The sequence below is a fragment of the Babylonia areolata genome, chromosome 11, assembly GCF_041734735.1.
Source record: "Babylonia areolata isolate BAREFJ2019XMU chromosome 11, ASM4173473v1, whole genome shotgun sequence".
NCBI classification, from domain to species: domain Eukaryota; kingdom Metazoa; phylum Mollusca; class Gastropoda; order Neogastropoda; family Buccinidae; genus Babylonia; species Babylonia areolata.
Window position 1 is genome coordinate 37,558,430 of NC_134886.1, and position 16,431 is coordinate 37,574,860.

At 40.1% G+C, this 16,431-nt stretch overlaps 1 protein-coding gene across 1 annotated transcript in view; it reads right to left on the bottom strand.

Annotated features, from left to right (window-relative positions):
• Nucleotides 1-16,190, bottom strand: part of LOC143287239 (uncharacterized) — a 95,482-nt gene extending 79,292 nt beyond the window's left edge. The window contains exons 1-5 of the mRNA XM_076595184.1: nucleotides 16,024-16,190; nucleotides 8,690-8,825; nucleotides 7,231-7,324; nucleotides 6,356-6,543; nucleotides 1,844-1,939 (exon numbers count right to left, since the gene is read on the bottom strand). Of these exons, the coding sequence (XP_076451299.1) occupies nucleotides 1,844-1,939; nucleotides 6,356-6,543; nucleotides 7,231-7,324; nucleotides 8,690-8,825; nucleotides 16,024-16,190 (681 nt within the window). The remainder of the gene's footprint in view (nucleotides 1-1,843; nucleotides 1,940-6,355; nucleotides 6,544-7,230; nucleotides 7,325-8,689; nucleotides 8,826-16,023) is intronic.
• Nucleotides 16,191-16,431: the final 241 nt, after the last annotated feature.

Sequence of the window (16,431 nt, forward strand, 5' to 3'; positions counted from 1 at the left end):
TTGTTTTGTTTTTTTTTTTTTTTCTTTTTTTTTTCTTTCTTCTTCTTCTTTTTTTCTTTGGTGTGCCTCTTAGACGTGAGAGGTGCAATTTGGCATTGTCGTAGTTTTCTACCACTGTTAACAATATATATGGTTTTGTTGATTACATATGATAATTATTTGTATCTTCATGTTTGTTTGTTTTTTTTTAATTATCTGGTGTAAAACATGATGAAGGGTCAATGTCAGTGGCATGATCTGGGTTTATGTACATGAATATAACTGTACTTGTGCCTAATGTTCGTGTCGGTGGTGGTGTTGTTTTTTCGAGATTATACGGGATTGATATTTACAGTTTTTTTTCAGCACTGATACCGCCCTGTGTGGTTGGTTGGCTGTGCTTTTAGAATGAAAGAAAGAAAGACAGACAGGCTAACAGAAAGAACGAAAGATAGACAAAAAGAAAGAGAGAGAGAAAGACAGACAGAGACAGACAGAAAGAAAGAAAAACAGAAAGCAGCGAAGTCGGCTGCGAAGATGTCTTTTAGTTTAGTTGTCGATCTCAGAATGTTCTGGTATGAAGCGAAGAAAGCAAAACTGGTCGTCTCGTAACCTTGGAATGAACCAAGCTTTTCTGGGATTTTTTTCCCCCCTACTGATGCAGAAAACTTCACACAAAAGAAAAATCCAGTTTTTCCATGCAGACAAACTCTAATACCTTTTTAAGTACCCCACCACTATGTCACGGATACGAGTATTTGTCGTTCCAAGCAGACGTTTCCAAATATAAAAAAAAGTTTTTCGTCAAGAAATTCTTTTTCTTTAAGTCAAAAAAAGTTTTCTATATGGTAGTGTTCGCATACGTTCATGCAAAGACAAACACACAAATTTTTGTACGTGCATCTCTCTCTCTCTCTCTCTCTCTCTCACACACACACACACACACACACACACACACACACACACACACACACACCTGCCAACACATGCAACTACACGCACATTCACTTCTTTGGTTGTGTCAGTAAATCATTTTGGGTTTCATGACATTCATATAACTAAAGTCTAGTTAGGTCAGGTCAAGTAAAATCTCTCTCTCTTTCCCACTCTATCTATCTATCTATCTATCTATCACGCCATATAATATTATTTCAGAGATTTTCTCTTTACAGTGGACACAAACAAACGAAATCAAACTCTAGTCTGGTCACGTCTACGATTTTGTATACTTACATGTATTACAAATTGTGAACCACCCTCACCCAACTCTTTTTTTTTTTCTTCCCACACTGACATATTTTTACATCTCTGTCTGTCTATCTGTGTCTCTCTCTCCCCTCTGTCTCTCCCTCTCTCTGTCTTTCACATAATGTGTCTATCTGTCCATATCCCTATTACCCGTCGCCTTATTTGCTGCCTTTTATGTCTCTTACATCTATGTTTAAAATTTTATCGTTACTTTTCTGTGTTAATTTCACTTGAATCATTCATGTGTATCATTCATGCTAGGGTTTTGTTGTTTTTCCCTTGGTGTGTGTGTGTGTGTGTGTGTGTGTGTGTGTGCGTGTGTGCGTGTGTGTGTTACTCGCTTCCGTTCCGTACAGATGTGAGTGATGTTGTGTCTCTCAGTTTGACGCTGTGTTATACTCGTACATTATATATGTATTGAGTATTCAGTATAACTACATTTATATGCGTACATGTTTGTGTGTCTCTTAGAACAACGGCAGATGTGTAAGTCGGCCAAAGTGCTAATATCTTCACCGTTGGAAAATAAAGATTCATTCATTCATTCATTCATTCATTCATTCTATCTGTCTGTCTGGCTGTCTGTCTTTCTTTCTTCAACTGCCCCCCTACTCACCATACAGAGTGCTTCGTAAAGGGAGACCATCCAATGTCCCAGGCAAGCTGTTGTACCAAGCACTTCACCGGTTATCTCCCTCCATGGTGGTTCAGACTGTTGAAGAGGAAAAGTTAATTCAAGAAAATGAAATTATATATACTCGGGCAGAAGAACAAAGATCAAAGATATGGTGTTCACATAAAAAATTTTAAAAAAGCGGATCAATCAGCAGTAAGATTTATGAACCAAATTTAAAAAAAAAAACAGAATTTTTTTTTCATTCTTCGTATTGCCAGGCCACTTCATCTGCAGTTGTTGCAACTTCTTCTTCATGATAGAATATTGTGCAATCAACAACCATCTACCTGAAGAACTAGTCATCAGCCCCATCCACATGTAATATGCAGCTTCTGTTCAAACGTGTGTGTGTGTGTGTGTGTGTGCGTGCGTGTGTGCGTGCGTGCATGTGTGTATGTGTATGTGTGTGTGTGTGTGTGCGTGCGTGTGTGCGTGCGTGCATGTGTGTATGTGTGTGTGTGTGTGTGTGTGTGTGTGTGTGTGTGCGTGTGCAGTGTGTGCATGTGTGAGGTTTTATATTGATATGCACTTGTATGCATCCTAATTTCTACTATTTAACTGGGTTTGTGTATTATTTTCGATTTATGTTCGTATCTTGTTATGTACTATCCCCCCCACCCCCGGCCCCCCAACCCCAATATTCCTTGTGACCCCGGTACACTTGGTAATAAAGACATATTCTATTCTATTCTATTCTATTCTATTCTTCCTTCTCCTCCTCCTCCTCCTCCTCGTCTTCTTCTTCTTCTTCTTCTTTACTTTCTGAGCTTAAGAGCCGACCTTGTCACACATTGCTGTTCCGTTGATTAGAATCGCAATACCACAAGAGTTCTGTGGATAGATCAATGTCATGCTGTTGTTTTGTTTCTCGTATTTTATTTTATTTAAAAATTATCAATACAATGGAAAAACCTTCTTTTGTGAGATACGACTGCGTCAGACAGACAGAAATGCTCAAACAAGACATATATATATATATATATATATATACATATATATATCTTATATATATATATATATATATATATATATATATATATATATATATATATATATATATATATATATATATAAGAAACAGACTGAGATGCGCCAACAAACAGATATTGATGCTGAAGCAAGCTGACTGACAGAGCAGTGCAAACGAACGGAAATTGATACCAAAAACAGACACAGAGGCATCAACAGACAGACATTGATACCGAAACAGACAGACAGGCACAGAGGCACTAACAGACAGACATTGATACCGAAACAGACAGACACAGAGGCACTAACAGACAGACATTGATACCGAAACAGACAGACAGGCACAGAGGCACTAACAGACAGACATTGATACCGAAACAGACAGACACAGAGGCATCAACAGACAGACACTGATACCGAAACACACAGACACACAGAACACAGAGGCATCAACAGACAGACATTGATACCGAAACAGACAGACACAGAGGCACTAACAGACAGACATTGATACCGAAACAGACAGACACAGAGGCACCAACAGACATTGATACCGACACAGACAGCCACAGAGGTACTAACAAACATTGATACCGAAACAGACAGACACAGAGACACTAACAGACAGACATTGATACCGAAACAGACAGACACAGAGGCACTAACAGACATTGATACCGACACAGACAGCCACAGAGGCACTAACAGACATTGATACCGAAACAGACAGACAGACAGACACAGAGGCACTAACAGACAGACACTGATACCGACACAGACAGACACAGAGGTACTAACAGACAGACATTGATACCGAAACAGACAGACACAGAGGCACTAACAGACATTGATACCGACACAGACAGACACAGAGGCACTAACAGACAGACATTGATACCGAAACAGACAGACACAGAGACACTAACAGACATTGATACCGAAACAGACAGACACAGAGGCACTAACAGACATTGATACCGACACAGACAGACACAGAGGTACTAACAGACAAACATTGATACCGAAACAGACAGACACAGAGGCACTAACAGACATTGATACCGACACAGACAGCCACAGAGGTACTAACAAACATTGATACCGAAACAGACAGACACAGAGGTACTAACAGACAAACATTGATACCGAAACAGACAGACACAGAGGCACTAACAGACATTGATACCGACACAGACAGCCACAGAGGTACTAACAGACATTGATACCGACACAGACAGACACAGAGGTACTAACAAACATTGATACCGAAACAGACAGACACAGAGGTACTAACAGACAAACATTGATACCGAAACAGACAGCCACAGAGGCACTAACAGACATTGATACCGACACAGACAGACACAGAGGCACTAACAGACATTGATACCGAAACAGACAGACACAGAGACGCCAACAGACAGACATTGATTCCGAAACAGACAGACACAGAGGCACTAACAGACATTGATACCGAAACAGACAGACACAGAGGCACTAACAGACATTGATACCGACACAGACAGACACAGAGGTACTAACAGACAAACATTGATACCGAAACAGACAGACACAGAGGTACTAACAGACAAACATTGATACCGAAACAGACAGACACAGAGACACCAACAGGCATTGATACCGAAACAGACATATACAGAGGCACTAACAGACAGACATTGATACCGAAACAGACAGACACAGAGGCACTAACAGACATTGATACCGAAACAGACAGACAGACAGACACAGAGGCACTAACAGACAGACATTGATACCGAAACAGACAGACACAGAGGCACTAACAGACAGACATTGATACCGAAACAGACAGACACAGAGACAGTAACAGACAAACATTGATACCGAAACAGACAGACGCAGAGGCACTAACAGACATACATTGATACCGAAACAGACAGACACAGAGGTACTAACAGACAAACATTGATACCGAAACAGACAGACACAGAGGCACTAACAGACATTGATACCGAAACAGACAGACACAGAGACGCCAACAGACAGACATTGATTCCGAAACAGACAGACAGACACAGAGGCACTAACAGACATTGATACCGAAACAGACAGACACAGAGGCACTAACAGACAGACATTGATACCGAAACAGACTGACAGACAGACAGACACAGAGGCACCAACAGACATTGATACCGAAACAGACAGACACAGAGACACCAACAGACATTGATACCGAAACAGACAGACAGACACAGAGGCACTAACTGACAGAATTGATACCGAGACAGACAGACAGACACAGAGGCACCAACAGACAGACATTGATACCGAAACAGACAGACCCACACAGAAAGGCGCCAACAAATAGACATTGCTCCGGTAACAGACAGACAAGAGAAGCCGACACAGCTTCAGTTCCAGTTTCAGTAGCTCAAGGAGGCGTCACTGCGTTCGGACAAAACCATATACGCTACACCACATCTGCCAAGCAGATGCCTGACCAGCAGCGTAACCCAACGCGCTTAGTCAGGCCTTGAGAAAAAAGAAAGAAAAAGAAAAAAAAAGGGGGGAATAAATAATAGGTAAGCTTACATAAATAAATAAATAAATAAATAATAATTATAATATAGAAAAAGGTAGTAGTAATAATAATAATCATAATAATAAAATAATAATAATAAAAAAATAAATAAATAAGACAACAATGATGATAAACAAGCGAATAAATGTAAAACATGAAGACGCACATTCGCACATACACCCACACATGCATAACAGATATGCACCATAGACACAGATAGACGCTAGTAGCAGTAGGCCCACTGGTACACACAGCCTTGCGCTGATCTCATGACTGCCTCCTCTACTGCTCTCCCCTTCCCACCTTTTTCCAACCATGATAAGCAGATTAGTTAAAAATACCCCACCCCTACCTCACTAGAAACCCAGTTTCTCACGACTTGCGTAGGATGGCTCAGTGGTTAAAACGTCGGCCAGAAAAAAAATGACTCCGTCCTGAAGTGGCTATCACCCTGGAGGACGCGGGTTCGAGCCTGCTCAGGACCAGGGAGAAAAAAAAGAAAAAACAAACAAACAAAAAAGGCAGCAATACAAGGGCATCCAGGAGTCATGACCTGGGTGCGGCCCGGCCCCCTTAGGATGTAAGGAGTTAAGGGCCGAAACACTGAGGGGGGGCTTCTATTCTGAAGACCTTGTACTGTCCAGCTCTCCCTAGAGTTTCTTATCACTCATTGTATTGTATTGCATTGCATTGTATTGCATCGTATTGTATTGTATTGTATTGTATTACTCTTTTTCTGTCACAACAGATTTCTCTGTGTGAAATTCAGGGCTACTCTCCCTAATACAAGGACAGCGCGTGGCTGCACAAAGAGCGCCACCCCCCTTTTTTTTTCTGCCGGCAGTTTTATTTGTTTTCCAATCGATGTAATCACCTAGCAGCAACCTAGCTTACTAGGTCCTACTATAGTGACTCACGTCATCAGACGACGCGCGTGCTGCGAGAAGGTCTGTGGCAGTGACGTCAGCGGACGCCAGAGTGACGATCATGAGCAGCGACAGCCGGGGGCAGAATTTCAGCGGGCAACCACCAGAGCAGAGAGACACCGTGGTAGTAGTGGTGGTGGTGGCGCAGCCTGAGTTGACCAGTAGGGGGTTGCCATGCACTGAGAATGATTTTGAATTCATTGTTGTGACAAAATACAAAAAAGTAAATAAATAAATAAAATAAAATAAAAGAGACAACAACAAAAAACAAACAAAAAACAACAACAACAAAAACAAAACAAAACAAAATCCACAATGTGAAGTTTTGATTTTTCTTCTCTCAAAGACCACATTAAAAAATCTGTTTATTTTTTTGTTTTTGGTTTTGTTCTTATTGTAAATGTTGTTTGTGCTTCGTGCAAAACCATGTAAGAGCATTAAGAACTTTAGGGAAAAATAAACAAAGAGACAACCGAACAAAAACAAAAGCATTAAACCACCCCCCTCATCCCCCCAAAAAACAAACAAACAACTCAACAACAACAACAGAACAAAACAAAAAAACAAACATGGAACATACACTTATTACGTGGAGGGGATAGGGGACATGTCCCCGGTGTGTGTGTGTGTGTGTGAGAGAGAGAGAGAGAGAGAGAGAGAGAGAGAGAGAGAGAGAGACGAAACGAAACGAAACGAAACGAAACAGAAACGAAACGATACGGAATTTATTCAGTTTAGGCTACGGCCCCTCCCTCCTGAAGAGGGATGCAAAGATATAATACTAATAATGAACGAGAGAGAGAGAGAGAGAGAGAGAGACAGAGACAGAGGCAGGAGACAGAGAGAGAGACTGACGAACAACTCACGATCGTCCTCTCTGGTGTTGCAGAAGAGGTGACGCAACACGATCACCACCAAGACTCCAATGTGGACACAGGACATCATCAGAGCAAAGACGATCTGGTTCACACACACACACACACAAAAAAAAAAAAAACAAGAGAGGCAAGGCCTTCAAGACTCACTTGTGATACACTTAAAAAAATAAAAAAAATCCAAGCTTTTTATGTATTGAGTATAATTTCAAAATGTAATGTTTAAGATGAGAAAGATCAGTTTAAAGCAAATTACAGAGTAATTTCCCTTTTTTACTATCTGCACCAAAACGTTTGCAAAATAAATAAAACTTCCATGCTTAGCAAAAGAAGTTCCTGTTTGAACAAAAAATGATAATAATGATTGCTCTTGTTGTTGGGTCAGAATATCAGATCAAAGTGCCAAGTTTAGAGAATAGAAAAAATAAAAATATAACAGTAAATGCAGTTTGCATATAATTAGGCTTTTTTTTTCTTTTCTTTTTTTTGTGCCCATCCCAGAGGTGCAATATTGTTTTAAACAAGATGACTGGAAAGAACTGAATTTTTCCTATTTTTATGCCTAATTTGGTGTCAACTGCCAAAGTATTTGCAGAGAAAATGTCAATGTTAACGTTTACCACGGACACACACACACACACACACACACACAGACAACCGAACACCGGGTTAAAACATAGACTCACTTTGTTTACACAAGTGAGTCAAAAAAAAAAAGGAGAAGCAAATAACAAATGATTCAGTTATAAGAAACTCTAGGGAGAGCTGGACAGTACAATGTTTTCAGATAAGAAGCCCCCTTCAGTCAAGTGTTTCGGCCCTTAACTCTTCACAAGGGTCAATTGAATGATTCACATGATTAGCAGCGCCAAAATCTAGCATGCATTTGTGGTGCGATCGTGATGTTAGAAAGTAAGAAGCGGGCGTTAATTAAACAGTTCAATCCAGTTCGAAATTTTACAATTGATTGGGTATATCACAGAGAGAGAGAGAGAGAGAGAGAGAGAGAGAGAACATTATAGCAAGTATAACGTGCTTTAAGTGTATGTTCTCGCAACGTGTATCCGTGTGTTTGCAATACGTGATTTAGGCATTGACTTTTCGGTTTGGCAAGGTCAAAACGAAAGGCATTTTCACATGAATAAACAAGGTTTGGAAAATGCTTCGAGTGATATTCTTTTTATGAAAATTGATTGTTTTGTTTTTTTGTTTTGTTTGTTTGTTTGTTTGTTTTTACTACTGTTACAGTAGGCAATAACACTTTTCGCGTAATCTGTCCAATGTTATGGACTATGGAAAAAAAAAATATATATATATATTTTGTGTGTGTGTGTGTGTGTGTGTGTGTGTGTGTGTGTGTGTGTGTGTTATGTACAAACTGTATATATTTACTGAGTGATCTACAAGTCAAAATGATTACAGCATTTCCCTTCCCTGCTACCAACCAAACCTGCGGAAACAGTTGGAAGGCGAGCATAGCGCCTGCGCAGCTGATGACGTCAGCAACACAATGCGGAATTAGAGAGCACGTGACCCATGCCGGAAGTCCTGTGCTTTGGGATATCCGCTGCCTAACAGAGAGAATCCTGCAACACATGTAAAGTACGATGCAGCCCTGTGGTTCTGTCTGTCTGTCTCACTCACTCACTCTCTGTCTGTCTGTCTCTCTATCACACACACACACACACACACACACACACACACACACACACACATATATATATATATATATATATATACATCTCTCTCTCTTTCTTTCTCTCTCTCTTTATCTGACTCTCTGTCTGTCTGTCTCTCTATCACACACACACACACACACACACATATATATATATATATATCTCTCTCTCTCTCTCTCTCTCTCTCTCTCTCTCTCTCTCTCTCTCTCTCTCTCTCTCTCTCTTTCTCTCTCTCTTTATCTGACTCTCTGTCTCTCTGTTTCTTGAGTGAGGCATTAAGAACAAAAATCATCGGTGTAAGCAGCTACTCAGACAAACACATCGGAAAAAAACAACATAATTATACGGAAACGCTCAGACATAATAAACCCACACGCAAACAGAGAGTGAGTGAATGAGTGAGTGATGACATTGACCCTAACACTTTTTTCACAACTAACAAATCTGATATAACCAGAAGTTCAAATACAAATTTTTATACACAATTTTGTAGGGCAAATGTTCGCAAATCATCCTTCACCATCAGAGCTGTTAAAGGATGGAATGCACTATTAGATTTAACAAAGTGAGCTAACAATACAACCCACTTCAAAAACAGTCTTTTGGATAACGACCCTAGGCCATTAGCTCAGAAATATGATTTTGACAATTAATTGATAGGCAAATCAGCATGCAACTGCAAACCCCAAAAATACATATTTGAAGATGGGACGTGGAAAAGCCGTGAGGCTTATCATAGTCCCTACCTCTGTATCTGTACCTGTATCTGTATCTGAGAAAGAGACAGGCAGTGAGTTCACAGACAGAGAAGCAGGCTACTGACAAAACAACAAAAAAGACAGATGCACAGAGAGAGGCACAGAGAGAGAGAGAGAGAGAGAGAGAGAGAGAGAGAGAGAGAGATTCAGATTCAGATTATTTATTCATCAATAGGCCTAGGCCCCTTATGAAGGGGTAAGTGACAATATAAGTAATAACAAACAAAATGAAAATATATAACCAACCATAATAAGTACACATATTACATAAACGCTGCAATGAAGTACAGCATCTTAAGATGTCACGATATCCCGAAATTTAAATGCCTGGTGTAAAAACAGTGCCAGATTCCATATATCAGCAAGTCTCGTGGATGACAATAATAAACTCAGCTTGAATAAACATGACTGTCGATAGTACGAGAGAGAGAGAGAGAGAGAGAGAGAGAGAGAGAGAGAGAGAGGGGGAGAGAGAGAGAGAGACTGAAAGGCGAACAGAACTGAAAGGTTAGACAGGCAAACAGACAAATGCAGAAGTGACCTACAAGTGGGGTAAAGTACATGAATAAAAATCCCAGTTTCTCCCTGATGATGACGGCTTATTGATTTTATCATCGCTGACGTCAATCGTCTAGCTAGTTGACGTCAGTGCAGAGTCATTTTCGTTTCAGCTCAGTTGTAAAATAAGTCTGCTTCGATTTACACACAGTCTGTGCTATTCACATATACACACTCATACATACACACATGAAGACACACACTCACGCTCACACACACACACACACAGAGAGAGAGAGAGAGAGAGAGAGAGAGAGAACGAAACACGAACACACACACACACACACACACACACACACACACACATCTCTCTCTCTCTCTCTCTCTCTGTGTCTCTGTCTCTCTCTTTTCAAACGCACACTCACTCACAGATACACACACACACACACACACACACACACACACACACACACACACTACCCCACCACCCACCCACCAACAAACCCACAATCACTTTAGGTCTTTTTCATTTCGCTTTTTGCAACAAATTTCCCCCGAAATTCCCCCTGAGACCAGGTAAGTCCGTTCAATGACAACCATCCACAGAAAAACCAGCGGCTAAAAGGTCCTCACCATAGCATAGAGTGTTGTCTGTCAGTAAATCACCTGTCAACCACTCCAGCTGTGTGTGGAGGGTAAGGTGACTTGGGGGGGATATGGGAGACTGGGGGGTCGGGGGTGTGTGTGTGTGTGGGGGGGGGGTGTACCCGCTGTGTTGCATTACTTGCTTGCGTTACTTATTTTGTATTCAGCTTTATATGTTGCTTTTGTTACTGTGTGTGTGGACTTGGCTGTGTGTGTGTGGGGGAAGGGTGCCAGGGGGGGGTGAAGGGGCTGAGAGAGGGGGGATGTACCCGCTGTGTTATATCACTTGCTTGCTTTACTTGCTATTGTGTATGTAGCTTTATATGTTGCTCTTTTTTTTTTCTTTCTTTTTTCTCTAACATTTGCCATGTTGTGAGTGTGGTGGACTTGACTGTGAGCTGAGATATTGTGTAGGGTGAGTGAGGAGCCTGTGGATGCACAATTTGATTTCCAAATGGATGAATAACGATGCATTGTATTGTATTGAATTGTATTGTATTGTATTGTAACTTCCGAGACTGAACAACGCACACTGTTTTTGAAGACGATGATACACACACAAAGCCACGAGAACAGGCTGTGCAATGCAGCGGATGACCAACGAATGATACAGTGACCAGCTTCGATGAAAGACTCTTGCACCCAGTGAGTTGAAGCCAGGAGGACAGAACTCGTGCAGATATGGCAGCAAGGACACCATAGGTCTTACGATATAGCAGGCAGGAGAACCTCACCATAGGTCTTACGATATAGCAGGCAGGAGAACCTCACCATAGGTCTTACGATATAGCAGGCAGGAGAACCTAACTCTTATCGATATGACCGCCAGGATGACACAATTGTTCTAGACAGGGCATCTAGGAGAACAGAATTCTCCTAGAAATGAAAGCTTGGAGACCAAAATTCTTCCTAATATGACAGCTGTGAGAATGAAGTTCTTACACACGTGACAGTTAGGAGAATATCATTTTTACATGATTATGTGACAAGAAAACATAACTCCAACATATATGGCAGCTTGAATAACATAACTCCTAGAAATATGTCAACTAGGATATCATAGCTCTTATAATATGACAGTTAGGATTACATAACTTACAGATATGACAGTGGTGAGAACATGTCTTACAGATATTACAGTTAGGAGAACGTAAGTCGTATATATATGACAGTTAGGAGAACATAACTTACAGATATGACAGCTAGGAGAACATAAATTACATATATTACAGTTAGGAGAACATAAGACATATATGACAGTTAGGGGAACATAACTTACAGATATGACAGGGGAACATAAGTCTTACATATATGACAGTTAGGGGAACATAACTTACAGATATGACAGGGGAACGTAAGTCTTACATATATGACAGGAGTACATAGCTTACAGATATGACGGGAGAACATAAGTCTTACATATATGACAGTTAGGAGAACATAACCTACAGATATGACAATTAGGACAACATAACTTACATATATGACAGTTAGGAGAACATAACTTACAGATATGACAGTTAGGAGAACATAACTTAGGACAACATAACTTACATATATGTCAGTTAGGAGAACATAACTTAGGACAACATAATTTACATATATGACAGTTAGGACAACATAACTTAGGACAACATAACTTACATATATGTCAGTTAGGAGAACATAACTTAGAGATATGACAGTTAGGACAACATAACTTACATATATGTCAGTTAGGAGAACATAACTTAGGACAACATAATTTACATATATGACAGTTAGGACAACATAACTTAGGACAACATAACTTACATATATGTCAGTTAGGAGAACATAACTTACATATATGACAGTTAGGACAACATAACTTAGGACAACATAACTTACAGATATGACAGCTAGGAGAACATAACTTACAGATATGACAGCTAGGAGAACATAACTTACAGATATGACAGCTAGGAGAACATAACTTACAGATATGACAGCTAGGAGAACATAACTTACAGATATGACAGCTAGGAGAACATAACTTACAGATATGACAGCTAGGAGAACATAACTTACAGATATGACAGCTAGGAGAACATAACTTACAGATATGACAGCTAGGAGAACATAACTTACGGATATGACAGCCAGGAGAACGGAGCTCTTATATAAATATGACAGCTAGTACAACAAAACTTTTACAGATATGACAGATGAACAAAACAGATACATCTGATGGCCAGCAGAACATAATTATTACAGAAATAACAGCTAAAAGAAAATAACTCTCATAGATACCACAACTACGAGAAGAACATTCTTCCATTATATGATAATATTTTTCCGAGGCATCTAACGTGCATTTTTTTTTTAAATCGTTAATAGAGTTCTACTATGGTTTCCAGCAAGACGGACAGTCCTGCGCGAAAAAAGGTCGGCACGACTAAACTGTAATGGAAGGGAGACAACAGAAGTCAAATTGACAATCTGCCTCGCATATTACCAGTGTTTTCCCTAGCCAAGGACTCCTCTGACAATATTGTTCGTTCACACACACACACACACACACACACACACACACACGCACGCACGCACGCACGCACGCACGCGCGCGCGCGCACACACACACACACACACACACACACACACACACACACACACACAGACCTCTTGAAACTCAAGTTCTTGAGTGTGAGCATTTTCAGCCAAAACTGGTCATGTGTATATTCATATATAGATATACTGAAGAATGTGTATATATTCAAATATACAGATTATTGTTGCTGTCGTTATTTGTGATCAATTTTACGTCTTTTCACTAATAAGGATATGAGACGAAGATATCATACCAATTTTACGTCTTCTCACTATATCGATTTTACGTCTTTTCACTAAGAGGAAAATGAGACGAAGATATCATATCGATTTTGCGTCGTTTCACTAAGAGGAAAATGAGACGAAGATATCATATCGATTTTGCGTCTTTTCACGAAGAGGAAAATGAGACAAAGATATTATATCGATTTTACGTCTTTTCACTAAGAGGAATATGAGACGATGATAATTTATCATATCGATTTTACGTCTTTTCACTAACAGGAAAATGAGACGAAGATATTATATCGATTTTACGTCTTTCCACTAAGAGGAAAATGAGACAAAGATATCATACCGATTTTACGTCTTTCCACAAAGAGGAAAATGAGGCGAAGATATATCGATTTTACGTCTTTCCACAAAGAGGAAAATGAGGCGAAGATGTATCGATTTTACGTCTTTCCACAAAGAGGAAAATGAGACGAAGATATATCGATTTTACGTCTTTCCACAAAGAGGAAAATGAGACGAAGATATATCGATTTTACGTCTTTTCAGAGCCGGGAGGTGAGGGCTCTAGGTGTGATGAAAGCGGATACGGTGGTGGAGTTGCCGTGAACTGGATATATATGTGTGTGTTCGCATGTGTGTGTGTGTGTAACGGTTCACAACTGATAAAAAAAAAATTCCTTGCGAGATTCTGCTGCTGCTGTGGTGTTTGGCGTTTTAGTGTTCGTGATTCCTTTCATGGGATTTTCAGCAAGTCGAGTAAGTCTGAACCCGAGCATGAGTCTGACTCACACACACACACACACACACAACACACACACACACACACACACACACACACACACACACACACATAATAGAATTTCACTGACAGTTTTCGGAATGTCTGAAATATAATTTAAGGCCATAAGTATGGCTATAAGTTCAGCTGTGAAAATGGAATATTGTCTACCAATATAGTATAATTTTTCTAATCTAAATTCTATTATGTGTAGACTAGAAGTCCGTATTAAAAGCTATAGAATCTCCAAATTCAAAGAAGCGAATAGAGATGACAATGGAAATAAAACATATTATTCACCAACTGACAAAACAGGGCATTAAAATAACCTTCTGTTGGGTACCTTCGCACTGTGGAATATCTTCAAATGAGTGGGTAGACCAAGCAGCTAGAAGAGCAGCACGTAATTTCGAAGGCGCAATACAACTTGACATCCAGTTAGATCTACATGAATACATTAGTTGTATAGAAAATGTATCTAGAAATCGATTTAAGAAATTACTTATAGATTCAAATAATCAATATTACCAATGTTGTGTAAACACAAAGAATGCAGCTAATCCCAAACATTTTCTAAATTTGACACCAGCAGCACATTCAAGACAAATTACAAGTCTAATGTATAGAATTCGTTTAAATGCCTTTCGTACAAAATTTTCTAAAAATATAAAATGTATATGCGGTAAGCAAATAACTGTAAGTCATCTACTCATTCATTGTCCGAGCATAAGACAGTTAATTCCTAAAGATGTAGTTGATGACTTTTCTTCCAATATTTCATTAGCCACTGAAAAGATTTTGAATGATTATTCATTGCTTAGAATGTTTTCAGAAATTTTAAACTCCAGTCCAGTTGGTATCCTCCTTTGATGTGTTATAATTAATGTTGTTATTTATATTTACATTGTTGTAGGTTAATACTTGTTGATATGCATATACATATTCTCCTTCCCATGACACCTCATTCAATACACACCACAATCTCTTTAGACCTTTTTCTTATAATATACTTTTCCTCTGATACATAACATGAATATTTTTTTTACACTAATATTCACATGCATTCCCTTTCCTTTATCCACTTCTTTACTCCTTTTCGTCTAAAAACACTTATAGTGAATAGACGTTAAACTGAAGATAAAACACACACACACTCACACACACACACAGGCATACACGTTCACACACACACACACACACACACCTACACACACCAAAAAGCACCATTCTCCGTTCATGGAACAGAAACATAGTAAACGAACAAACAGTTATCGACAGAGAAGCCAGATTGTTCCAGAGGGGAGTAAAGGAGGCAGTCCACATCGCCGCCAGGAACCCCACCCTCAACCGTGACCGTGGCCGACACAACCTGCCGTCGGTGTACTCCTCACTCGTCAAGTCGACTGCATTGTCGTGAGTTCGCTCACAGCGATGCGCACAGCTGCTAGTTCTCTACCCAGCAGTTGCGCTGAAGAAGCCGGCCGGATCGCCGACGAAAGCTACGCAAGTGAGTAGCCTTCTTTGGCTGAGAGATCGGTTTAACTTGGTAGTCATTATAAAACAAACAGCTTGACACATAAACAACAGAATTCGTTATAATGGAGATAGAAATCCCAACACTTACAAGAAGTGTCCGACTAGCCATATTGGTCCGGCGGTCAGACCAATGAGAGAGCTGATCATCTCCTGCAGGGTGACGTCACATTCTGACGTCATTGTCAGCATTGACGTCTGTCCACTGTGGGGCGTGCAGGAAGTCACGACATCATCAGTCCCGCCTTCGACAGTCATGACGCGCTTTTTTTTTTCTTTTTTTTTTTACCGCGGGGTGGGGGTGGGGGTGGGTGGAACGTAGGTGGAGGGGGGGCAGGTAGGGGGGTTAGGGGGCTGGATGGGCTGGCCAGGTAGCTTGATGTAATCTGCAACACAGTCATCAAAGATAGCTACACGATATCACACACACACACACACACACTATGTCTGTGTCTGTGTCTGTGTATACGAGGGGTACCAATTATATTGCTGAACAGAC